The sequence below is a fragment of the Narcine bancroftii genome, chromosome 4, assembly GCF_036971445.1.
Source record: "Narcine bancroftii isolate sNarBan1 chromosome 4, sNarBan1.hap1, whole genome shotgun sequence".
Lineage (NCBI taxonomy): Eukaryota > Metazoa > Chordata > Chondrichthyes > Torpediniformes > Narcinidae > Narcine > Narcine bancroftii.
In genome coordinates this window covers 205279273-205306222 of record NC_091472.1, presented here as the reverse complement: position 1 = coordinate 205306222, position 26950 = coordinate 205279273, and the positions used below count along the sequence as shown (strand labels likewise).

Here is a 26950-nt window from a genome sequence, read left to right as displayed (position 1 = left end):
GTGTTTGTGAGTGTGGATGTGTGTGTGGGTGTGTGTGTGGATGTGTGTGTGTGGGTGGGTGTGTGTGTATGTGGATGTGTGTGTGTGTGGGTGGGTGTGTGTGTGGGTGTGAGTGTGGGTGGGTGTGTGTGAGTGTGGGTGTGTGTGTGTGTGGGTTGGTGTGTGTGGGTGGGTGTATGTGCGTGTGTTGTTGTGATTGTGCGTGTGGATGTGTGTGTATGTGTGAGTGTCTGTGTGTGTGAGGGTGTGTGGGTGTGTGTGTATGTGTGAGTGTCTGTGTGTGTGAGGGCATGTGGCTGTGTGTGTGGGTGTGTGTGGACGTGTGTGTGTGGGTGGACGTGTGTGTGGTTTGGTGTGTGTGAGTGTGGGTGGGTGGGTGTGGGTTGGTGTGGATGTGTGTGTGGGTGTGTGTTGGTGTGTGGGTGTGGATGTGTGCATGTGTTTGGTTGTGTGTGTGGCTGTGAGGGTGTGGATGTGTGTGTAGGTGCGGATGTGTGTTTGTGTGGGTGTGGGTCTGTGTGTGGGTGTGTGTGTTGGTGTGTAGGTGTGGATGTGTGCATGTAATTGGGTGTGTGGCTGTGAGGGTGTGGATGTGTGTGTAGGTGCGGATGTGTGTTTGTGTGGGTGTGGGTCTGTGTGTGGGTGTGTGTGTTGGTGTGTAGGTGTGGATGTGTGCATGTAATTGGGTGTGTGGCTGTGTGGGTGTGGATGTGTGTGTGGGTGTGGGTGTATGTATGTGTGTGAGGTTGTGGGTGTGTGTGGGTGTGAGGGTGTGTGTGGGTGTGTGGGTGGGTGTTGGTGGGTGGGTGGTGTGGGTGTGTGTATGTGTGTGTGGGTGTGTGTGAATGTGTGTGATTGTGTGGGTGTGAATGTTTGTGTCTGGGTGGGTGGCTGTATGTGGGTGTGTATGTGTGTGTGGGTGTGTATGTGGATGTGTGTGTGGGTGTGTGTGTGGTTGGGTGGGTGTATGTGGGTGTGTGTGTATGTGGGTGTGTGTGGGTGGGTGTGTGTGTGGGTGTGCGTGTGGGTGTGTGTGTGGTTGTGTGTGCATATGTGTTGGTGTCTGTTGGTGTGTGTGGGTGTATGTGTGGATCTCTGTGCATGTACGTGTGTGTGGGTGTGAGTGTGGGTGTGAGTGTGGTTGGGTGGGTGTATGTGGGTGTGTGTGTATGTGGGTGTGTGTGGGTGGGTGGGTGTGCGTGTGCTGTGGGTGTGTGTGGGTGTGAATGTGGTGTGTAGGTGTGGTTGTGTGTGTGTGTGTATGTGTGTGTATGTGCGTGTGTGTGGGTGTGTGGGTATGTGTGTGGGTGTGTGTGTTGTTGTGTGCATGTGTGTTGGTTTCTGTTGGTGTGTGTGGGTGTATGTGTGGATGTCTGTGCATGTGCGTGTGTGTGGGTGTGCGTGTGTGGTTGTGGATGTGGGTGTGTCTGTGCATGTGCTTGTGTGTGGGTGGGTAGGTGTGTGTGTATGTGGGTGTGTGTGGGTGGGTGTGTGTGGGTGTGAATGTGGTGTGTAGGTGTGGTTGTGTGTGTGTGTGTGGATGTGTGTGTATGGGCGTGTGTGTGGGTGTGTGTGTGTGTGGGTGTGCGTGTGGGTGTGTGTGTTGGTGTGTGCATGTGTGTTGGTTTCTGTTGGTGTGTGTGTGGGTGTGGATGAGTGTGTGTGGGTGTGTGTGTATGTGTGAGTGTCTGTGTGTGTGACGGCGTGTGGGTGTGTGTGTGGGTGTGTATGTGGATGTGTGTGTGTGGGTGGTGTGTGTGTGTGGTTGGGTGTGTGTGAGTGTGGGTGGGAGGGTATGTGTGGATGTCTGTGCATGTGCGTGTGTGTGGGTGTGCGTGTGTGGTTGTGGGTGTGTGTGTGGGTGTGTGTGTGTGTGCGTGTGTGTGTGTGCATGGGTGTGTGTGTGGGTGTGTCTGTGAGTGTGGATGTGTGTGTGGGTGTGTGGGTGAGTGTGTGGGTGTGGGTTTGTGTGTGGGTGTGTGTGTGAGTGTGGGGAGTGTGTGTGTGTGTGTGTGGCTGTGTGTGTGTGGGTGTGTATGTGTGGGCGTGTGTGTTGGTGTGCGTGTGTGGGTGTGTTTGTGTGGATGTGTGTGGGTGTGTATGTGGGTGTGTGTGTGGGTGTGTGTGTGTTGGTGTATGGGTGTGGATGTGTGCATGTGTTTGGGTGTGTGTGTGGGTGTGTGGCTGTGTGGTTGTGGATGTGTGTGTGGCTGTGGTTGTGGATATGTGTTTGTGTGTGTGTGTGTGAGTGTGGATGTGTGTGAGTGTGTGTGGATGTGTATGTGGGTCTGTGTGTGGGTGGTTGTGTGTGTGTGTGTGTGTGTGTGTGTGTGTGTGTGTGTGGGTGGGTGAGAGGGTCAGAATTTATTGTCAAGAACAAGTCACAACATTTGTTTTGCAGTAGCATTACTTTCCAAACATTCATATCAACCACCTTATGAAAAATAAATAAAAATAGTACATGAAAAGTCACACACTAATTGTACACATTTGATATATATACACTTATATATACTGTATATGATTAGGGCACCATGGTTGGCGCAGCGGTTAGTGCAATGCCTTTACAACGCCAGTGATCAGGACCGGGGTTCAAATCCCACGGAGTATGTACGTTCTCCTCGTGTCTGTGTGGATTTTCCCCAAGGACTCTAGTTTCCTTCCACCATTCAAAATATACCAGGAGTGCAGATTAATGGGGTATAAATTGGGCAGCACGGACTTGTGGGCCGAAAAGGCCTGTTACTGTACTGTCTTCTTTCTATAGCTTTGCTTCGCGGACGAAGATTTATGGAGGGGTAAAGTCCACGTCAGCTGCAGGCTCGTTTGTGGCCGACAAGTCCGATGCGGGACAGGCAGACACAGTACTGTATGTCTACATTTAAACACGCACACACAATATAAAAATAAACCCCCTCCCAAGTTTACAGATAAAGCCTCTGACCGAGGCAACTCTTCCTTAGCAGGGATAAGGAGACACTTTAAGAGAGTCATCCCAACGGCAAGTGGCATCGATCAGCTCTTCATCCTGGGTGACGCCATTACGGTTTCACACAACTTTATTCAAACAGCTGCTCTGAGCAAGGCACGACCAAAGCTTTCCGCTGGCTGAATATTTGCTCTCATCTTCACCAAAAGTCTTTTGTGTTACTTCAAGAACATTTACTTTTACAATTTTACCTATTATTTTATTCTTATTTATGCTTTTTTATTTATTTTCCTCAATTTTTTTGCTGCTTGCTTGAGGCTACTGGTTGCTTGAAATCCGGATAAAGGGGATTTTACTGTCCATCTATTATACAATTCAACTTTAAAATTTGTTTCAGTGTCACTGATGTTCATAACATAACATAACATAACAATTTACAGCACAGAAACAGGCCATTAGGCCCTTCTAGTCCGCACCGAACCAAACACCCCTCTCTAGTCCCACCTCCCTGCACAATGCCCATAACCCTCCATCTTCTTCTCATCCATATACCTGTCCAACCTTTTCTTAAATAATACAATTGACTCCGCCGCCACTATTTCTCCCGGAAGCTCATTGCACACGTCTACCACTCTCTGAGTAAAGAAGTTCCCCCTCATGTTACCTCTAAACCTCTGCTCCTTAATTCTTAACTCATGTCCTCTTGTTTTAATCTTTCCTCCTCTTAACGGAAATAGTCTATCCACATCCACTCTGTCTATCCCTTTCATAATCTTAAATACTTCTATCAAATCCCCTCTCAACCTTCTACGCTCCAAAGAATAAAGACCTAATCTGTCCAATCTCTCCCTATACTCTAGATGCTTAAACCCAGGTAACATTCTGGTAAACCTTCTCTGCACTCTCTCCACTCTGTTTATATCCTTCCTATAATTAGGCGACCAGAACTGCACACAGAACTCCAAATTAGGCCGCACTAACGTCTTATACAGCCTCAACATCACCTCCCAATTCCTATATTCCATGCAATGATTGATAAAGGCCAGCATACTAAAAGCCTTCTTCATCACCCTATTCACGTGAGTTTCTACCTTCAGGGAATGATGTATCGTTACTCCTAAATCTTTCTGCTCTTCTGTATTCATCAATGCTCTCCCATTTATCACATATGCCCTGTTCTGATTCTTCTTACCAAAATGAAGCACCTCACACTTATCAGCATTAAATCCCATCTGCCATTTTTCAGCCCACTTTTCTAAGCAGCCCAAATCCCTCTGCAATCCTTGAAAACCTTCTTCATTATCCACTATTCCACCTATCTTAGTATCTTCTGCATATTTACTAATCCAATTTACCACCCCATCATCTAGATCATTAATGTATATAACGAACAACAATGGGCCCAATACAGATCCTTGAGGCACACTACTGGTCACCGGCCTCCAACCTGACAGACAATTATCCACTACCACTCTCTGGCCTCTCCCTTTCAGCCAATGTTCAATCCATTTGACTATCTCAAAATTTATACCTAAAGACTGCACCTTCTTAACTAACCTTCCATGTGGTACCTTATCGAAGGCCTTACTGAAGTCCATATAGACAACATCCACTGCGCTACCCTCATCCACATTCCTAGTCACCTCTTCAAAAAATTAAATCAGATTGGTCAAACATGACCTTCCTCCCACAAATCCATGTTGAGTGCTCCTGATCAGATCCTGTCTATCCAGATGTTTATAAGTACTATCTCTAAGAATTTTCTCCATTAATTTACCTACCACAGACGTCAAACTTACAGGCCGATAGTTGCCAGGCTTCCTCCTTGAACCCTTTTTAAATAACGGAACCACATGCGCAATGCGCCAATCCTCCGGCACTATCCCCATATCTAATGACAATCTTTAAAGTATTTATAACATGCCTCATCAGTGTGTCTGTTTGATAACTTTCAAATCACATTTGATTATTTGTCAAAATTTTGTTACAAGTTATAAACCTGCGAGAAATCCACCATATCTGAAGAAAACCTCGTCTTCCTGCTAGTGGAGTTCATGCACTGAGCCGCCAAAAAGTTTAAGAGCCACCTTGGGATTTTTATTAAATTTTTATTAATCTTTGAAGTACAAATGAAAATTCTATTGAAGCGAAGTGATTAGACATTTAAGACATTTAAGAGATGTCTTAAATTTAAGAGTGTATTTTAAGAGATGGGGTGATGGGTTTGAAATGTCTCCTATGGATGCTGCGAGACCTGCCGAATTCCTCCAATATTTCTGAGTTATTACGACAATCACCATGCACGCAGACTTTCCTGTTTCATCCAAAGAATAAACATGGTTTATCTAAGGAACTGGGCAAGTTTTGGTTCAGTAGGCAAATATGCAATGGGAAGATGTGTGATTTCTTGAAAATCTACTTCAGAACAAAGCAGAACTGCATTATACATGGGAAATAATACATTGTAGAGAATGTGCGAAGGGGTTTGATTGTTAAATTGCAATTCCACCTTTGAGTAAATATGAGCCGAGATTGATTAATTGCTGTAACCTTTACACATGTGCCATCTTGTGGTCAATATCTGGTTACAAATAATGATCCACCACTTTGTCCATACTTTGCATCCATTATGGTATTTAGACTGTGATGTCGAGAAAATTGTGGGGAAAAAATTAACATAATTTCTGCCCATGTGGTCGTTCTCACTTTTTAGACTGCAAGTTCCTGGATGAAATGGTCCCGGGGGTTGGATGTGGAGTAGAGGGTGACCATCAATGAATTTTTCTAGTACGATTTACTCTGCAGGCTTCCTCCAAGAAGTTGTAGGGGTCCTGCAGGGTACATCGTGGTGCGGGAATTGACTCCAAATTCCTGCATGTTCCTTTTTAGACTGCCCGTAGAGCGGCAAAGTTGCTGGATTCTGCCGTTACATGCCTGTAGTCTAAAAACTGTCTATGACACCTAAGCAAAGAATCAATACCTCCTCATTTCACCATGTTTCTATCTAAAAACACTAGGTATCTATTCTCAGCTGCTCTTATATTCCTGCTTAGCAGAGTGCGACAGTTCTTTTTTTTTAATCACTTTTATCAAGATCATAAAGGCCAGGAGAAGCTGCTGCAATGGCAGGTCTGACGTTGCCATGGACCCGCGGAGAGCAGGGAGAGGAGATAGAGCGCTCCTCCGCAGAGTTCTACCGCCCAGTCCAACTACTGGCTGCTCTGGACAAGCTTTAAATGGCCTATTACAGGAGCCAACGATGGATTGTTTAAAAAAACCTGCAACCACGGGGTCTGGGCCCAAGATGGCGGCGCCTGCGTTCAGCAGCTGCCTCCAGGGGTTGCAGACTCCAGAGAAGCAGAGGATTAGCACCAGAAAACAGGGAGTCCACTCCCCCCCCCACACATTTGAGAAGAAGAAACAAAGGAAGTGCCCCTTCAGGACGGCGGACCAGTGAGGGGCTCTGCAGCTGAAGAGCACAAAGGCGGCAGGCTGTTAGTGACTTGAGGCAAGGAACCCATACAGGCTGCAGGCGGCTGGCGACTGCAATCAAAGGGCTGCGCCAGGCTGCAAATTGCTGGACACTGTCTGGGGTGGGGGGCTGGCAAAGTTCAACATTCAGATTTATTGTCAGAGTATATACAAGACATTACACATGAGATTGCTTTTGCTGTGGGCCAGGCAGAATTACCACTTATTTATTAGTTGTTCAAAAAAATCTATACTCAACATGTAAATAAACTGAGAAATATAAACAAACTGTGCAATACAGAAAGAGAAAAAATAAAGTGCAAAGGTAAGAGTCCCTGATTGAGTTTGTTGTTGAGGAGTCTAATGGTGGAGGGGGAGCAGCTGTTCCTGAACCTGGGGGTGCGAGTCTTGTGGCACCAATACCTCTCTCCCGATGGCAGCAGCAAGAACAGAGCATGTGCTGGGTGGTGCGGATCCTTGATGGCTGCTGCTGTCCAGCGGCAGTGCTCCCTGTAGATGTTCTCGATGGTGGGTTTATGCTCAGGGGTATTGGCAACCCCATACCAGTCAGCACACTTTCCACCACACGTCTATAGAAATTTGCCAGTGTTTCTGACATCATGCCAAACCTCAACAATCTCCTGAGGAAGTAGAGTCGCTGACGTGCTTTCTTCAAGATGCCATTAGTGTGTTAGGACTAGGAAGGATCCTCATATATAGTGACTCCCAAGAACTTAAATTTTCTCACCCTCTCCATTTCTGATCCACTGATGATCACTAGATCATACACCTCTGGTCAACAATCAGTCCCTTGGTTTTGGTGACATTGAGGGCGAGGTTGTTGTTGGGGCATCATTCATCCAAGTTTTCAATCTCCCTTCTGTATGTAGATTCATCCCCTTTTTTATACAACCCACTACATGCTATCGTCAGCGAATTTGTAGATGGTGTTATTGTTGTACCAAACCACACAGCCGTAGGTGTAAAGTGAGTAGAGCAGGGGACTAAGAACACAGCCCTGTGGTGCTCCAGTTCTGATGGAGATTGATGAGATGTTCTTACCAATCCTCATTGATTGTGGTCTAGAGGGGAGGAAATCAATGATCCAATTACACAGTGGGGTGTTAAGTCCCAGGTCTTGGAGTTTGCTCATCAATTTTGAGGGAAGGGTGGGGTTAAATGCCAAACTGTAGTTGATAGACAGGAGCTGATATGCTTCAACACCATTTCAAAACATTTCATCACAGTTGATGGGAGGGCCACTGGTGAATAGTCATTTAGGCAGGTTACCACATTCTTCCTGGGCATCAGTACAATTGATACCTATTTGAAACAGGTGGGTACCACGCCCTGCCGGAGGGAGATGTTGGAGATATCTGTGAATACATTGGCAAGTTGCTCTCCACAGGTTTTTTTTCTTTTTTTTCTTTTTTTTTCTTTTCCAATCTTTTTATTATTATTATAATTTATAAACACATACAGTTCAAAGAGATATGAAAAATACATAGTAAATAACGAATTAATACAGAGATATTAAACAATAATATTGCAGAATAAAAATATATCATTAAAAAAATTTTTAGATCAGTTTAGAGTATGAACTATCTCTAAAAAAAAGATATAATTAATAAAAATATATAAAAAAAGAGAAAAAAAAAACCCAAAAAGGAAGAAAAAATAAATCTGAATTAAAAACTTAAAAAATAAAAAAAAATACCTACCGATATAGCTAAACCACGCCGATCACTCCGATCTCATCTAGCAGCCCAATTATCATACATAATCATAAAAAGAAAACAGAGCCAGATCAACTCACCACAAATGAAAATATTGAATAAATGGTCGCCAGGTTAACTCAAACTTAGAAGGGGATTCATAGACAGTTTCTAATTTTCTCTAAATTTAAACATAGTATAGTTTGGGTAAACCATTGGAAAACAGTGGGAGGATTAACCTCTTTCCAATTCAATAGTATAGATCTTCTAGCCATTAGTGTAAGAAAAGCAATCATACGATCCGCAGGAAGAGATAAATAAGTCAAATCTATCATAGGTAATCCAAAAATTGCAGTAATGGGATGTGGTTGTAAATCAATATTCAAAATGGTAGATATAATGGAAAAAATTTCCTTCCAATAATTCTGTAAAGAGGGACAGGACCAAAACATTTCCAATTGACATTTATCACATATAGGATCGATATGAAAATAAAAGCGATGGAGTTTATCTTTAGACATATGAGCTCTATGAACAACTTTAAATTGTATCAGTGAATGTTTTGCACATAGAGAAGAGGAGTTTACCAGTCGCAGAATTTTATTCCAATTTTCATTGGAAATATGAAGGTTGAGTTCTCTTTCCCAATCATTTTTAAACTTTCCAAAAGTCCCAGAATTTATTTTTGTAATTATATTATATAATTTAGATATCACACCTTTTGGAGGGAATTTTGAATATAGTATATCCTCTAAAACAGTCGTAGTCTCCCGATTGGGAAAAGAGGGTAAAGTCGAAACTAAGAAACTCCTAATCTGCAAATATCGAAAGAAATGAGATCTAGGTAAATCATATTTCATGGATAATTGTTCAAATGACATGAAAGAGTTATCCAAGAATAAATCCGAAAAGCATGTTATACCTTTAACTTTCCAGAGTAAATAAGCTTGATCAATTAGAGAGGGATGAAAAAATAAATTTAGTACAATAGGGGTTTCGAAGATAAAATGACTTAGGCCAAAAAATCTCCGGAATTGAAACCATATACGTAGTGTATGTTTAGCCATTGGATTATCAATTAGTTTATATAGTTTAGTAAGAGTAAAAGGGAGAGCAGCTCCCAAAATAGAACTAATTGAGAAATTTTGTACCAGTTTAATTTCTAAATTTACCCAATGGGGATTTAGAGATAATACAGGTTTTTAATACTTGGCCAGGTACTGCATTCAGACCGGATGCTTTCCTCAGTTCATTCTCTTGAAGACAGCCCGCACATCATCTTTGGATAAGGATAGGAGAGGATCACCAGGTGTCAGATCCTAGATGCGGAAGGCTGCTGAAGGCTTCCTGATTGCGCAGAATTCTGGAAAAAGGTCTTGAGGACAGATGAGACCAAAATTAACCTGGATCAGAGTGATGGCAAGAGCAAAGTATGGAGGCGTAAAGGAACCGCCCAAGATCTAAAGCAGACCACCTTTGCCATAGTTTGCAGCTTGCAGTGTAGCCTCTGTATTTCTGTTTATGAAGTCTTCTGCAGATAGTAGTCTCACACATCCATACCTGCCTCCTGAAGAGTATTTCTGATTTGCCGGCCATACATTTGGAGACTTTTCTACATTATGATGAAAATTCTTCCGTTATCAGAAGTGGAGGTCTTCCTTGAAATATCAGTCAATTATGATTACCAAGTTTACCAGTACACTCTTTCTTCTTAATGATGTTCCAAACTATTGATGTTGGTAATCCTAAGGTTTGGATAATGTCTCTTACTGCTTTATTCTTGTTTTTCAATCTCATAATAGTTTTTTTGACTTTCATTGGCAGAAATCTGGTCCTCGTGTTTAAAATTGGCAACTACAGACTCCAAGGTGATCAAAGGCTTAGAAGCAAGCCTAGTTCTCTTATCCCTGAACCAATGAAGCAATTAAACATACCAGAGTTCTTACAAACACCTGTGAAGCCAAATATCCCAAAAATTCTGGTGCCCTGAAATGAGGGGACTATGTATAAAAACTACTGTAATTTCTACATGGTCAAACCAAAATGTTAACAAATAATCTTGAATAAAATCTGGAATGTGCACTTTAATTACATGTGAATTGTTTGATTACAAATTTAGAACTGTGGAACACAGGAGCAAATAGAGGGAAAAAATGTCTTTGTCACAAACATTATGGAGGACACTTTATGTTTCTATGATTAGCCACGATCCTACTGAACATGACACAGCTGGTACAAGAGATTGAATTGCCCATTCTTGCTTCTATTTCTAATATTTTTGGATTTTTATCTTTTTTTGGAGGCTGAAATTCTTTAGCTTATCAAGTCAATTCTCATCCTTTTAACAATTTAAACAAACAGCCTTTACATCAATGGTTCTCAACCTTTTTGTTTCCACTCACATCCCACTTTAACTATTCCCTATGTGATCGGTGCTCTGTGATTAGTAAGGGATTACTTAAGGTGGGATGTGAATGGAAAGAAAAAGGTTGAAAACCCCTGTTTTAATTGTCCCTGCTTGACTCATTATGTGCACCATTTCATAACACCAAAGGAAATGGGCCAATAACAATTTTTCTCAAGCAAAATATTTCAGTAACAATTGGGACTAGAGCAGTGATTCTCAACCTTCCCTTCCCACCCACATCCCACCTTCGGCAATCCCTTACTAATCACAGAGCACCAATGGCATAGGGATTACTTAAAGTGGTATGAGAGTGGAAAGAAAAAGTTTGAGAACCACTGGTTTACACTATTTATTTCAAACTGGAGGACTGGTAAGTTATTGAGCGTTTTTAACTTACTGAAGGAAGCAAGCCAGACTGCACTAAACCATGGAGCAGATCCTCGGAGACACGAGGAAGGCCGTCGTAAGCGCTGTGCAAGAAGACAGAAGGGTGTGAAGAGATCTGGCATCAGGTTTGAACTGAGAGTTAACCCGTTCAGACCTGCACTCCCGATGATCTTACTCGCAAATGCAAGATCGCTGGAGTAGAAAATGGATTTCCTGTGGCTACATCTGAACCTGGAAGAGCGGCAGAGCTGCTGCGCCTTGGTATTTACAGAAACGTGGCTCCAATGTTCCATTTCAGACTCAGCGATCCAGCTAGATGGCTTTATCTCCTTCAGGGCAAGCAAAGTTGCTGTTGCCTCTGGCAAGACTCGAGGAAGTGTTCTGGAAATGTGCATCAATGAGAACTGGTGCATAAATGTCTCCATTGTAAAGATGTTCTCCTCAGCAGACCCTTCTACCTTTTCAGGGAATTCATGGTCACACTGATGACTGCAATTTACATTCTATCTTTGGAAAATGAAGGTAAATGGAGCTCCATGGAGCCATTTGCAAAGCACAGATGTCTCACCCCGACGATTGCACATTTGTAGCTGGCAACATCAACCCCACCAGCATGAAAATTGTTCTACAACAGTTTCAATATCATGTCAACATTGCCACCAGAGGAGAGAACACCCTAGATCGATTGTACACAAATGGTGTGAAAGGCTGCTCTTCACCCCCACCTTGGATACCCGGACCACATATCCATAGTCAGGAGGACCAGGGACGACTACCCTCCACTACACATTAACAGTTTACTAGTGGAGAGTGAGAGAAGAGCACCAAGTTCCTTGGCATCTACTTAAAAAATCAACTATCCTGGAGACAACATTTCCTCACTTGTCAGGAAGGCACCACACTGTATTCTCTGTATTGCACAAACAGTTGGTTTAGGTTTAGGTTTCTTTCTGTGTAAATATTTCTCTCTTTTGTATTCGTACCTTTTTTTTACAGTACTGATAAGTAGAAATTTTATCTGGCCTGCAGAAAAAAAGGCTGAGATGGGCAAAACTACTGGCCAAAATCAAGGGTACAGAGCTGCCAGTGCTCACCAGAGCACTGGCATCTTGCTGGTCCACTTCGGGACCGCTGCATAACCACACTGGCATGTCGCAGTGGCAAAGGCAGCCTCCCCCACCCCCGGTAGAACCTCTCCCCTCCTGGCAGCAACCCTCCTGCCCCCCACTCCCCCCCCCCACCCAGTTCTCAAGACTCAACAAACCTGATTCTTTCATTCTACTTTCTAGTCCTACAGGTCGTTGTAAATGACACAGCAAAATGGCGGCCACCAAGGCCAGGCCTCGTGAGAACTCCTTGTCACCGTTTTGATGAGCTCCAGCACCTAAAAATTTACCACGGCACCCCTGGCCACAATCCTATCAGCTTTCTACAGAAATTCTATCAAGAGCATCCTCCTGGCCAGCTGCAACACAGTATGGTGTGATTGCTGTAGAAGTATCGGATCGGAGGTCAATCCATGAGGCAGTAAAAGCAATAGGGAGGATCACTGGGTTTCCCTCTCCCCACCTACCTCCCCCACCCCCCCCCACACCCCCAATTGATGTACTTTACCGGGATCATTGTTCAAAAAGGATACAAAGCTTTCTTTGGCGTCAGCCTGTTCTTCTCGTCACATCGTGTGAAGAAGATGTTCAGTCTGTCTAGGAGGGAGACATCCTCATCATTGGCTCAAAGTTTGTCTTGTGATGTTACTGATTTGATACCTTGCCACATGCGCCTTGCAAAATCTGTGCGCACTCCTCCCACCCTGCATGCAGCATCTTCAAGCTACTTACCAGGCAGGGGAGGGACCCGTGATCAAAAAGGCAGCTTTCCCAGGGGTTTCCCTGGAATGTTTGGGACAAAGTTTCTCCCACTGCACTTGGGGTGTGCTGACACCTATCATGACCTCAAATGCAGGATCAACTGCATAATTTGTGGTAGTGGGGACTTAAATATTCGCACTTACGTTTTTTATGACATCTTCAAAGGGAAGAGAGGAAAGTTTAGGGGAAACATCAGGGGACATCAAGTTTTTTTTTTACACAGAGAGTTGTGGTAGGGCAGCCATTCCAAAAGGAGGACATGGTCATAGATTACCATAATATATAGTATTTTTTGCATTTGTTGTTTTTGCAATTCTGTTCAAACCTTATTAAAAGTATATAATTTTTTGAAACACATTGTACATGGTAACCTATGACCATGTATCCTTTTGCAATGGCCACCCTAAGTTGTGGGTGCCTGGAATGCATTGTCAGGAGGCCATGGGAGGGTGGGCAAAGTGACACTAGAGGGCCCGGTACTCCAATCCACTGCGCATGCGCCAGCCGGCACTAGCACATGTGCGCAAGAAGAAACGTGGCCGTGCACAGCCTACGGACCCTTGGATGCTGCATTTAACATGGCAAGTGCCACCCCCCCCCACCCCTGAGCGAGTTTTCAAGCATTAGATTGTGACCCTTGCAGTTACCCTAATGCCCCCTGCCAAGACTTCTTCTGGCGCTGAGCCTGGGAGAGGCAGAGATAGGGGAAGGCGACAGGGCAAGAAGTTCGAGGGGGTTTGAGTGAAAGCCAGAGAAGCCATCCGGTTGGAGGGTGCCCAGTTGGAAGATGAAGTGGTGTTCCTCCAATTTACAGGTAGTCTCAGTCTAGAATGCATGAGACCACGGCAGACATAATTGGATGTGATAAGGGACTAGGTAGAATTTATCATGTCTGTGCGAAAGGAGACAGGGAAGGGAGAGACAGAATAGGGGAAGGTGACAGGGGTGGGGTTCAATGAAAGCCAGAGAAGTCGATGTTAATGCCAGCCGGTTGGAGGGTGCCCAGTCATTAGACTAGGTGGTGTTCCTCCAATGTGTGGATGGTCTTCATCTGGCAGTGCATGAGACCATGGACAAACACCTCCACGCGGGAATGGGATGGAGAATGGGAGATCCACGCTACTGCGGCGGACGGAGCCGCGGTGCCCGACGTAGCAACCTCCCAGACGAGGCCTTCACCCCTTCTTGCCTTCGTTGGGCGGGCGGGAGGGCATTTTGGCGGGAGAAGCCCTGCAGGCGGCCTCGGCTTTGCGGTGCATTGTGGGAGTTGTAGTCGCTGCGTTCTGTGAGAATCCGCTTCCCGGTGCAGCGCCGCCCCCCGGGTATTGTAGTCCGTTTTGGAGGAACTGCCATTGAGTTTCGCCGCACACGCCTCCATCTCCCGGCATGCCTCGACTTCCGGCGCTGGTCCAGCTTGATAGTGAGGATCTCAGTGTGAAGTGGCGACTGCTGCCATTTCTGGGGCCATGGAGGGGAAGTCGAAGGTGGCCCCGAGTGTGGATTTCGACCACAGTTGCTCGGACAGTGTCGAGTATTTGACCCTGAACTTCGGGCCTTTTGAGACCGTGCACCGCTGGAGGAGGCTGCCGCCCTGCGATGAGTTCGTGGGAGCCAGGTACCGAGAGAGAGCGGCCGGCACTCATCGGCCTTGATGGCTGGCTGCATCCTTCCCTGCCCACCAATACCAATTGTCCGGGCTGAGCCGCTCACATCCACTAACATCTTCACACAACCCCTCCTCTACGGACATAAACACATCCCTAACTCCGCCCCCCCCCCCCCCCACGGATATAAACATATCCTCCCCCCCCCCCCCAACCGCCCAAAAGGACATTAAAGCTATCAGCAAAGTGTCCTTCGCACATTCAGCCCATCGGGGCTCATAATAAAGCCCCATTAACAATTCCCACTCACACAATGGACGATTTAGAGAGGTCACACATCTTTGGGATATGGAAGGAAAGCAGAGGAGAAGGGGGTGGGGGGATAAAAGATCCTCCACATGTTCATGATGTGCATGCGAACTCCGCAGAGCCAGAGGGCGCTTTCAGGCTGCCGTGTAAAATGGGGTCAACCGGGCTATTTGCCCGGTTAGCGCCCCGCTCATGCAGCAACTTTGAAAGGGTCCAATCCAGTCAGCATAGTCCAAATCCAACCGGGTTCCTGCCCTTCCTCGGAGGTAGTCAGGGAATCCAGTTTAAACTTACTTGGGTTTCGCCCATTGGCGGCTTGAAAATGAAAATGGCCGACTCGATTATTCCGGTGACCTCAATGCCTGAGTCCGTGCATCACTGGGCTGCACGTTGGTGCCAAGTTTAAATGTAGAGGATGAACTCAGCAGTGCAGGTCAGGAAAGGGGATATTATAACGTGATTTAAACGTGCTTCCCAGGAAGAGTGAAGTTAAAATCTTTTACTTCATTTCATCCAGAGAGTGGGTGACGTATCACGCACTGCATCATCATAGGGGGCGGGATCCCCCTTAAATCGCCAGGTTGGTGCATTTTGGCAGTTTCTGCAAAACAGGACGTCAAGCGCTGAAAAGCTGGCTCTGAATGGGCAACTAAAGCAGCATCGTCTGCAAAGAGTAGTTCACGGACAAGTTTCTCTTGTGTCTTGGTGTGAGCTTGCAGGCGCCTCAGATTGAAGAGACTGCCATCCTTGCGGTACCGGATGTAAACAGCGTCTTCATTGTTGAAGTCTTTCATGGCTTGGTTCAGCATCATGCTGAAGAAGATTGAAAAGAGGGTTGGTGCGAGAACACAGCCTTGCTTCACGCCATTGTTAATGGAGAAGGGTTCAGAGATCTCATTGCTGTATCTGACCCGACCTTGTTGGTTTTCGTGCAGTTGGATAACCATGTTGAGGAACTTTGGGGGGCATCCGAGGCGCTCTAGTATTTGCCAAAGCCCTTTCCTGCTCACGGTGTCAGAGGCTTTGGTGAGGTCAACAAAGGTGATGTAGAGTCCTTTGTTTTGTTCTCTGCACTTTTCTTGGAGCTGTCTGAGGGCAAAGACAATGTCAGTAGTTCCTCTGTTTGCGCGAAAGCCGCACTGTGATTCTGGGAGAATATTCTCGGCGACACTAGGTATTATTCTATTTAGGAGAATCCTAGCGAAGATTTTGCCTGCAATGGAGAGCAGCATGATTCCCCTGTAGTTTGAGCAGTCTGATTTCTCGCCTTTGTTTTTGTACAGGGTGATGATGATGGCATCACGAAGGTCCTGAGGCAATTTTCCTTGGTCCCAACAAAGCTTGAAAAACTCATGCAGTTTGACATGCAGAGTTTTGCCGCCAGCCTTCCAGACCTCTGGGGGGATTCCATCCATACCTGCTGCTTTGCCACTTTTCAGTTGTTCAATTGCCTTATATGTCTCATCCCGGGTGAGGACCTCATCCAGCTCTAGCCTTAGGGGCTGTTGAGGGAGCTGGAGCAGGGCGGAATCTTGGACTGAGCAGTTGGCACTGAAAAGAGATTGGAAATGTTCTGACCATCGGTTGAGGATGGAGATCTTGTCGTTGAGGAGGACTTTGCCGTCTGAGCTGCGCAGCGGGCTTTGGACTTGGGGTGAGGCCGTACACAGCCTTTAGAGCCTCGTAAAAACCCCTGAAGTCGCCAATGTCCACGCTGAGCTGGGTTCGCTTGGCGAGGCTAGTCCACCACTCATTTTGGATCTCCCGGAGTTTGCGCTGAAGATGGCTCCATGCACGACGGAAGGCTTGTTTCTTCTCTGGATAGGACGGCTTTGTAAGGTGAGCCTGGTGGGCAGCTCACTTCTTTGCCAGCAGCTCCTGGATTTCCTGGCTGTTATCGTCGAACCAGTCCTTGTTTTTCCTGGAGGAAAAGCCCAGTACCTCTTCAGTGGATTGCAGTATAGTAGTCTTCAGCTGATCCCAGAGGGTTTCAGGGGACGAGTCCGTGAGGCGGATTGCATCGTCGAGCTTTGCTTTGAGGTTTGCCTGGAAGTTTCCTCTCACTTCGTCTGACTGCAGGTTTCCAACATTGAACCTCTTTCTGGGGGCTTTACTGTTCCTGGGCTTTGGCTTGAAGTGAAGGTTGAGCTTGCAGCGAACCAGCCGGTGGTCAGTGTGGCATTCCGCGCTGGGCATGACCCTGGTGTGGAGCACATCTCGTTTGTCTCTTTCTCGCACCAGGACGTAGTCCAGGAGGTGCCAGTGTTTGGATCGGGGATGCATCCAGGTGGTCTTAAGGCTGTCCCTCTGCTGAAAAAGGGTGTTTGTAATGACAAGCTGCTGTTCTGCGCAGAGCTCCAACAGGAGGCGCCCGTTGTCGTTGCACTTGCCAACACCATGCTTGCCCAGGATTCCTGGCCAGGTTTCTGAGTCTTAAGCACTTATGGCATAGGGAATGCTTAAAGTGGTATTTGAGTGGAAAGATCTGTATGCAAAATAGTGAGGATTTAATGCAAGGCTAGCAGGAAAGGTGATTCTAGTTTAAGTTCTTTAGAATCCAATAAAGGGAAGGGGGAAGAACATCTAAAACAATGGTATTCATCAGTGCTCTGTGATTAGTAAGGGATTACCTAAGGTGGTCTGTGAGTGGGAAGGGAAGGTTAAGAACCACTTAATCTAGGCCCAATTGTTACTGAATTAGAAAAGTTGTCATTGTCCTATTTCCTTTGGAGTTATGAAACCATGCACATAACGAGTCAATTAGGTTTTCAAACTTTTTCTTTCCACCCTCAGACCACTTTAAGTAATCCCTTACTAATCACAGAGCACCTATAGCATCGGGATTACTTAAAGTGGTCTGAGAGTGGAAAGAAAAAAATTGAAAACCATTGATCTAAAGCCATTGTTCGGTAGATAACTCGAAGTGTGGGAAATAACATGAAACTGAAAGAGATTAATGATTTTAAAAAAAGAACATATAACATGGCAGAGAAGCAAATTAAAATCAATGAACAGAGTACAAATGAAAAAGATAATAAAAACCAAAAAAGAGGAGGTGGTGGAGTTGATTCCGTAGAAAAAAGATTTTGTTGAAAGAAGGGGCATGTTCTATGCTGTATAACTCTTTCCATAGATGTTACCCAATCCTCAGGCATTTCCAGCTTTGCCTTTTTATTTTAGCAACAGCTCCAACCTGCATTTTGCAGATTTGATATTCAACCCTTTGTGCTTTTTCTCTTGAACAGGCCTGATTAACCAAGTTACTCTGTTAGGATCAACCCTGGTCTCACCCTATCCTTTGTCCTACACAGTGTTCTCCCATCCTCTCTGCCGCTTAAAACTAACTTCTCACTTTCCCAGTTCTGACCCAGTCTTCATGCTGAACCATGGTGTCTGCAGATTTTAATATTTTACATCTTCATGCTAAGTCCTTGCCGCCCAATTACACCCCATTAACCTACAACCCTAGATATGTGTTTGAACGGTAGGAGCAAACCTGAGCTCCCAGGGAAAACCCACGCAGACACTGTAACAATATACAAACTCCGGTCCGGTCCCGTAAAGACTTTGCGCAAACTGCTACGCCAACTGTTCCACCCTAATTCTGATTAACTCCTGATTTCTTTTCCACAGACTCAGATTTCTACAGATGCTTCCTGACTTGAATGTTTTCAGCATTTTTTTGTTTTTTTTATTCAAATGTTCAGCATCTGCAGTTTTAGTCTTTCATTTTAAAAAATACTGTTGCTAATATCACAATAAAGGAATAGATTGTGTAGGAACTAGAGGTGGCTAATAAACAAAAGGAATAGGTATTATCAAAATGTGTCATTAGTCCAGTCTATAAACAGTTTCTCAGAACATTTTCTCTTTTATTAATAGGAAATGTGTTTAGGATGTACCAGAGTTTGTTTTTGCCGATAAATGTTTAATGACAGTTCTCCTGGGCATTTATCTACTCACCGATTAACCCTTGTGCGGATAAGTATTCAGCTTTTTATGGATTCCATATCAAAGGGTTTTCCATACAAAACGCTGACAATTCTATCCACCATCATCCTCACCACTTATTTTCATATTGTGATGCCATTTCCTAATTTGTGGTTTCCATATGAGGTAATTTAATATCATGTTTTTGACTTGAAAAAAAAGTTGAAAACCACTGATTTAATTGTACCTAATTGCACGGTTTCATAACTCCAAAGGAAATGGGCCAGTGACAATTTTTCTTTTTTTTTTAAATTTTTTATTTTTCACACCATAAATCACATTAGTCATGATACACACTTTTTCCTTTTCACACATATACAGTGACATTTTCTCCCCCCTCCATCCATTTAAGGTATACAATCTAGGATACATTAAACCAGTCAGACAATGTTGTCACTCAACAAAAATACACCAGAAATTCTACTGAGTCCATTCTTTTCTTTCCTTCTCCTTCCATCAACTTAGGTAATGATTGTCCCCGGTAGGTTTTCGCTATTGTATTTAATGTAAGGCTCCCATATTTGTTCGAATATTTCAATATTATTTCTTAAACTATATGTTATTTTTTCTAATGGAATACATTTATTCATTTCTATATACCATTGTTGTATTTTCAAATTATCTTCCAATTTCCAGGTTGACATAATACATTTTTTTGCTACGGCTAGAGCTATCTTAACAAATCATTTTTGTGCATCCTCCAAATCAATTCCAAATTCTTTGTTTTTTATGTTACTTAGGAGAAAGATCTCTGGATTCTTTGGTATATTGTTTTCTGTTATTTTATTTAATATCTGATTGAGATCTTCCCAAAATTTTTCTACTTTCTCACATGTCCAGATTGCATGAATTGTTGTTCCCATTTCTTTTTTACATCGAAAACATCTATCAGATACTGTTGGGTCCCATTTATTTAACTTTTGAGGCGTAATGTATAGTCTGTGTATCCAGTTATATTGTATCATACGTAGCCTCGTATTTATTGTATTTCTCATCGTTCCAGAACATAATTTCTCCCATGTTTCCTTTTTTATCTTTATATTTAAATCTTGTTCCCATTTTTGTTTAGTTTTACCATTTGTTTCCTCATTCTCCTTTTCTTGCAGTTTAATATACATATTTGTTATAAATCTTTTGATTATCATTGTATCTGTAATCACATATTCAAGGTTACTTGTCTCTGGCAAACTCAAACTGCTTCCTAATTTATCCTTCAAGTAGGATCTCAATTGGTAATATGCCAGCGCTGTATCTTGTGTTATATTGTATTTATCTTTCATTTGTTCAAAGGATAATAATCTATTTCCTGAAAAACAATTTTCTATTCTTTTAATCCCTTTTTTCTCCCATTCTCTAAAGGAAAGGTTATCTATTGTAAAAGGGAGTAACTTGTTTTGCGTCAATATTAGTTTTGGTAATTGATAATTTGTTTTATTTCTTTCTACATGAATCTTCTTCCAAATATTGAGTAGATGATGTAATACTGGAGAACTCCTACGTTGTACCAATTTTTCATCCCATTTATATAATATGTGTTCAGGTATCTTTTCCCCTATTTTATCTAATTCTAATCTCATCCAGTCTGGTTTTTCCCTTGTTTGATAAAAATCTGATAGGTATCTTAATTGTGCGGCTCTATAATAATTTTTAAAGTTTGGCAGTTGTAAGCCTCCTTGTTTATACCATTCTGTTAATTTATCTAGTGCTATCCTCGGTTTCCCCCCTCTCCATAAAAATTTCCTTATTATTTTCTTCAACTCCTTAAAGAATCTTTCTGTCAGTTGTATTGGCGATGCCTGGATAAGTATAATATCCTTGGAAAAATGTTCATTTTAATACAGTTTATCCTTCCTATTAGTGTTAGTGGCAAATCTTTCCAATGCTCTACATCGTCCTGTAATTTTTTCATTAGTGGATAATAATTGAGTTTATATAGTTGGCCGAGATTTTTGTTTATTTGTACACCTAGGTATCTTATTGCCTGCATTTGCCATCTAAATGGAGATTCCTTCTTAAATTTTGAGAAATCCGCATTATTCATAGGCATTGCTTCACTTTTATTTACGTTTATCTTGTAACCCGACACTTCTCCATATTCCTTCAATTTCTTATATAATTCTTTTATTGATAGTTCTGGTTCTGTTAAGTACACTATAATATCATCCGCAAATAGACTGATTTTGTATTCCTTGTCTTTTATTTTTATTCCTTTTATATTATTATCTATTCTTATCAATTCTGCTAGTGGTTCTATAGCTAACGCAAACAATAAAGGTGATAGTGGACATCCCTGCCGCGTTGACCTGCTTAAGTTAAATTGCTTTGATACATATCCATTTACTGTCACTTTCGCTAACGGTCCCTTATATAATGCTTTAATCCAATTAATATACTTCTCCGGTAAATTGAATTTTTGCAATACTTTGAACAAATAATTCCATTCTACTCTGTCAAAGGCCTTCTCTGCGTCTAAAGCAACTGCTACTGTAGGTGCTTTATTTCCTTCTACTGCATGAATTAAGTTAATAAATTTACAAATATTGTCTGTTGTGCGTCTTTTTTTGATAAATCCAGTTTGGTCTAAATTTACCATTTTCGGTACATGCTCTGCTAATCTGTTTGCTAATAGTTTAGCTATTATCTTATAATCTGTGTTTAGCAAAGATATTGGACTATATGACGCTGTTGAGAGTGGATCTTTCCCTTGCTTTAGTATTACTGTAATTATTGCTGTTTTACATGAATCTGGTAATCTTTGTGTTTCATCAATCTGATTGATTACATCCAGGAGGGGCGGAATTAATAAGTCTTTAAATGTTTTGTAGAATTCTATTGGGAATCCATCCTCTCCTCTTATTATTTGGTAATTTTTTTATTATCTCTTGTATTTCTACTATTCCAAATGGTTCTGTTAATTTATTTTGTTCCTCCATTTGTAGTTTTGGTAGTTCAATTTTAGTCAGAAATTCATCTATTTTCCCTTCTTTCCCTTCGTTTTCAGTTCGGTATAATTGTTCATAGAATTCTCTAAAGTTTTCCTTAATTTCTTTTCGATTATATGTAATTTGTTTGTCTTTTTTCCTTGATGCCAATACCATTTTCTTAGCTTGTTCTGTCTTAAGCTGCCATGCTAGGATTTTGTGCGTTTTTTCACCCAGTTCATAATATTTCTGTTTTGTCTTCATTATATTCTTCTCCACCTTATATGTTTGTAGTGTTTCATATTTTATTTTTTTATCCGCCAATTCTCTTCTTTTAGTTGTATCTTCCTTCATTGCTAATTTTTTTTTCTATATTTACTATTTCCCTTTCCAACTGCTCTGTTTCCTGATTATAGTCCTTCTTCATCTTGGTTACATAACTTATTATTTGCCCTCTAATGAATGCTTTCATTGCATCCCATAGTATAAACTTATCTTCCACTGATTCCGTATTTATTTCAAAATACATTTTAATTTGTTTTTCAATAAATTCTCTAAAATCCTGCCTTTTAAGTAACATGGGGTTTAATCTCCATCTATACATTCTTGGAGGGATGTCTTCTAGCTTTACTGTCAATATTAAGGGTGAATGGTCCGATAGTATTCTAGCTTTATATTCTGTTTTTCTTACTCTATCTTGCATACTAGCTGATAACAAAAATAGGTCTATTCTTGAGTATGTTTTATGTCTAGCCGAGTAATATGAATATTCCTTTTCTTTTGGGTGTTGTTTCCTCCATATATCCAAAAGTTTCATTTCTTCCATTGATTTAATTATAAATTTGGTTACTTTGTTCTTTCTGTTAATTTTTTTCCCAGTTTTATCCATATTTGAATCCAAATTCAGGTTGAAATCCCCTCCTATTAATATGTTCCTTTGCGTATTTGCTACCTTCAAAAAGATATCTTGCATAAACTTTTGATCTTCTTCGTTAGGTGAATATACATTGAGTAGATTCCAAAACTCCGAATATATCTGACATTTTATCATTACATATCTCCCTGCTGGATCTATTATTTCCTCTTCTATTTTAAATGGCACATTTTTACTAATTAATATAGCCACTCCTCTCGCTTTTGAATTATACGATGCTGCTGTTACATGTCCTACCCAATCTCTCTTTAATTTCTTGTGCTCCAATTCAGTTAAGTGTGTTTCTTGCACAAATGCTATATTAATTTTTTCTTTTTTCAGTAAATTTAGCAGTTTCTTCCTTTTAATTTGGTTATGTATTCCATTAATATTTAAAGTCATATAGTTCAACGTAACCATTTTATACTTTGTTTATCTTCCCTTTCCGTTTTTTCATCATTACCTTTCCTCCTTTTCCATTTCTGTTTTCTTATTTTAAACCCTTTATAAGACAACATTCCTAAAACATCAAACATTTTCCTTATTCTCCTATTTAAAACTTCTTTAGCCCCAATCTCCCCTTCCCCTCCTGAGTTGTCCTTTATCCCTTGTCGGACAACCACATCTCCCCTCTCCATTTGGGTTTGCGAATTCACTCGCAAGCGTCAGCTGATTTTGCAGTGACCGCAACTCCTCCCCACCCAGCCCCCCCCAGAAAAGATTTCACTTTTCATATGTAACAAAGGTCACTCTTTTAGTTCCCTCCTTATTCCCTCTATGGCATTTCCTTCCCTTATTAATTCTTGTCTATACTATCTATATTTTCCTCTAAATACGGATACATTCACGTATGCACATTATACATATACACACTTATGCCTCTTTACCCACATACGTATAAATCGTGGTCATTTTTACTCTCATTACACGTCTTCATCCCTCAGTCTATTTTGTAATTGTTCTGCAAATTTTCGTGCTTCTTCTGGATCCGAGAATAGTCTGTTTTGTTGTCCTGGAATAAATATTTTCAATACCGCTGGATGCTTTAGTATAAATTTATACCCTTTCTTCCATAAAATCGCCTTTGCTGTATTGAACTCTTTTCTCTTCTTTAGGAGTTCAAAACTTATATCTGGATAAATGAAGATTTTTTGCCCTTTGTACTCCAGTGGCTTGTTGCCCTCTCTTACTTTTTCCATTGTCTTCTCCAGTACCTTTTCTCTTGTAGTATATCTTAGGAATTTTACTAAAATAGATCTTGGTTTTTGTTGTGGTTGTGGTTTAAAGGCCAATGCTCTATGTGCCCTTTCTATTTCCATTTCTTGCTGTAGTTCTGGACATCCTAGGATCCTAGGGATCCAATCTTTTATAAACTCTCTCATATTCTTGCCTTCTTCATCTTCCTTAAGGCCCACTATCTTTATGTTATTTCTTCTGTTATAATTTTCCATTATATCTATTTTCTGAGCTAACAGTTCTTGTGTCTCTATAACTTTTTTATTAGATTCCTCTAATTTCTTTTTAAGTCTTCTACCTCCATTTCTACTGCTACTTCCGGCTCTTCCATCTTGTCCATTTTCTTTCCCATTTCTGTTAAGGTCATATCTATTTTATTCATTTTCTCTTCTGTGTTGTTTATTCTTCTTCTTAAATCATTAAATTCCTGTGTTTGCCATTCTTTAAATGAGTCCATGTATTCTTTAATAAGATAAAGTATATCCTTTATCTTGCCTTTCCTTTCTTCTTCTATTTTACTGTACTCTTCCTCTTCCTCTTCTTCTTCCTCTGGGTTGACCATCTGTTGTTTCTTTGTTGCCCTTTTCTTCTTTTCTTTCTTGTTTTCGTTGTCTTCTGTGTTCTCTTCTTGATGCAGGTGTTCTACAGCTGTCGTTGCCGGCTGTGGAGATCGACTCCCCAGCTGGTCACCCCTCCCGTCGGTGTGTTTTTTTTTCATGCGCGGTTGCGCACTTTTACTCGGCTCAATGAGCCATTTTTGTAGTCCACTTTCTACCGACCTGAGGGAGCGGGTTTCTCTCTCCACCGCGGGCCTCTTCGAACAGGTAAGGCCTTCTCCTTCTTCCTCCGTTGTCTTCTCTTCCTCTCTTCTTACCGTTGTTTTCGATTTTTCTTTTTTTGTCGCCATCTTCTTTCCACCTTTATACTCACTTTTCTTTAACTTTTATTTCTGTGCCTTTGTGTTTTTCTTTGGTTTTTTGACTTTTCTGGAGAGGGCTGGAGTTCACCGTCCAGCCACTACTCCATCACGTGACTCCTCCAGTGACAATTTTTCTCAAGCAAAATATTTCAGTAACAATTGGGTCTAGAGCAGTGATTCTCAACCTTCCCTCCCACTCACATCCCATCTTAAGCAGTCCCTTACCAATCACAGAGCACCGATGGAAGAGGGATTACTTAAAGTAGGATGTGAGGGGAAAGAAAAAGGTTGAGAACCATTGTGTAAGAAATATTTGAGAGGCTTCAAGATGGACTCATGAATATGCAGGAACGGAGGGATATGGCTCATGTGCAGGCAGAGGGATTTGGTTTAGTATAACATCATTGTCAGCACAGATATTATGGGCTTTATCTGGGTGTAATGTTTCATAGGTAAACAGACTTTGATAGTACCATTCTAAAGAGAATAGAATGAGTACATGAGAAAACAAATACAATGTAATGGGATCAATTAGACAGCTCTTCCAAAGGATTAATGTTGGTATGATTGGCAAAAGGACTTCACTATTACTCTGTGATAGTGGTCATAACCCCACATAAAATCCTCACTGTAGTAATCAACTAGGAGCCCCACATAGACTAATCCTAGTGGAAAAGTGGCAGTAGAATTCACTGCAAACAAGTGCATTTTGATGTTTTTGAGGAGGTAAGGAAATAGATTGCAGTTGATATAGTTAGAATTGCTTCAGTATGGCCTTTGGTCATGTCTTGCAGAGGAAACTGGTCCAAAAGGTTAGCGCCTTGTCAAATTCAATCCAATGGGAGGCAGAGGGTGATGCTGTTTTCATAATTGGAAGCCTGTAATGAGTGATGCACTACAGTAATCCATGCTGGGACCTTTACTGTTTGTACATGCATTATTGATTTGGCTATGAATCCAGGAGGTATGATTTGTGATTTGCAGACAGCACAAATATTGGTGGCATCGGTGATCATGAAGAGGATAGTTTTAGGTTGCAAGATGGTGTTAATCAGTTGGTGAGTGAGCAAGGCATTGTCAGATGAAATTTCATCTTAATAAGTGCAAAGTGATGGACTCTGGGATAACTGATCAGGATAGGACCTCCACAATGAATAGTTAGATCCATAGGAGAATTAACAAAACAGAGGGACCATGTTGTATAAGGATTCCAGATGGTGGCACCACAGGTCAATAAGATGCTGAAGAAGGCAACAGGGCATTTGACTTCATTAGCCATAACATGCAATACAAGAGAGGGAAGCTTACGAACAACGTTACAAAATGGGTGGTTAGCGTATCGCTGTTTCAGCGCTGGCGATTAGGACCAGAGTTTGGATCCTGCGCAGTTTGCAAGGAGTTTGTAAGTTCTCCTCGTGTCTGCGTGGGTTTTCCCAGGGGCTCTGGTTTCCTCCCACCGTTAAAAACATACCGGTGGGGGGGCTGTAGGTTAATTGGGTGTAAATTGGACAAGATGGACTCATGCGCCAAAGTGGCCTTTTACCATGCTGTATGTCTAAATAAACTTTGTTTAGGCCACCACTGGAATACTGCGTACAGTTTTAGTTGCCACACTAGAGAAAATACATGAATGCACCGGAGAGGTGCAAAGAAGATTCATCAGGATGTTGTTTAAGATGTATTGTTACAAGCCCAAAGGACCCCAAAACCCAGCAGTAATAGATATTCACCAAGACAAATGGTTACTTAAACAAAAGTTGCTTTTAATTATCTTTAAACATGAAAACAGAATCACACTTTAACTTGTCAATTTAACCTAACTTAACCCCCTTCTCATTCTAAGCGCACGTGTATGCAATGCGTGTGTAAGTTTAGAAAAGTTATTTAATTCACCACCCAATCTCACTTCTCCACTCCTCCAAGTTCACTGGTTGCAAGCAATTCTTATACTGTGCACAGAATTTAACATTTATGAATTTCACGAGGCTTTGGTGCTTGAAAGGTAAATGGTTACAGCTCAGGAAGGTTCTTGTCGGTTTTGAGAGAGAGATTTGTTGTTCCTTGACAAAAACTGATCCCGTTTAATTAGCCACATCAGTGTCTTGCCCAAGAAACTTTCCTCATAGGGTTTTCCAAATGATAACCTCTTTCCTTCAGGTCACCTTTTTGTTTCTCTTTTTTAAAGTGAAACATTAGGCACCCAGTCCTCTCCTCTTGTATGGACCACAAGGGCTTTGACCAGGCTGAACTAAGCACTCATAACCCGTCTTCAAAATGGGAT

General features: G+C 42.1%; 1 protein-coding gene across 2 annotated transcripts in view; it reads left to right on the top strand.

Annotated features, from left to right (window-relative positions):
* The first annotated feature begins 14193 nt into the window (after window positions 1-14193).
* Window positions 14194-26950, top strand: part of lztr1 (leucine zipper like post translational regulator 1) — an 87470-nt gene continuing 74713 nt past the window's right edge. For both annotated transcript variants that reach the window (XM_069933735.1, XM_069933734.1), the window contains exon 1: window positions 14194-14392. In XM_069933735.1, coding sequence (XP_069789836.1) covers window positions 14244-14392 — 149 coding nt within the window. In that variant the 5' untranslated portion in view covers window positions 14194-14243. The remainder of the gene's footprint in view (window positions 14393-26950) is intronic.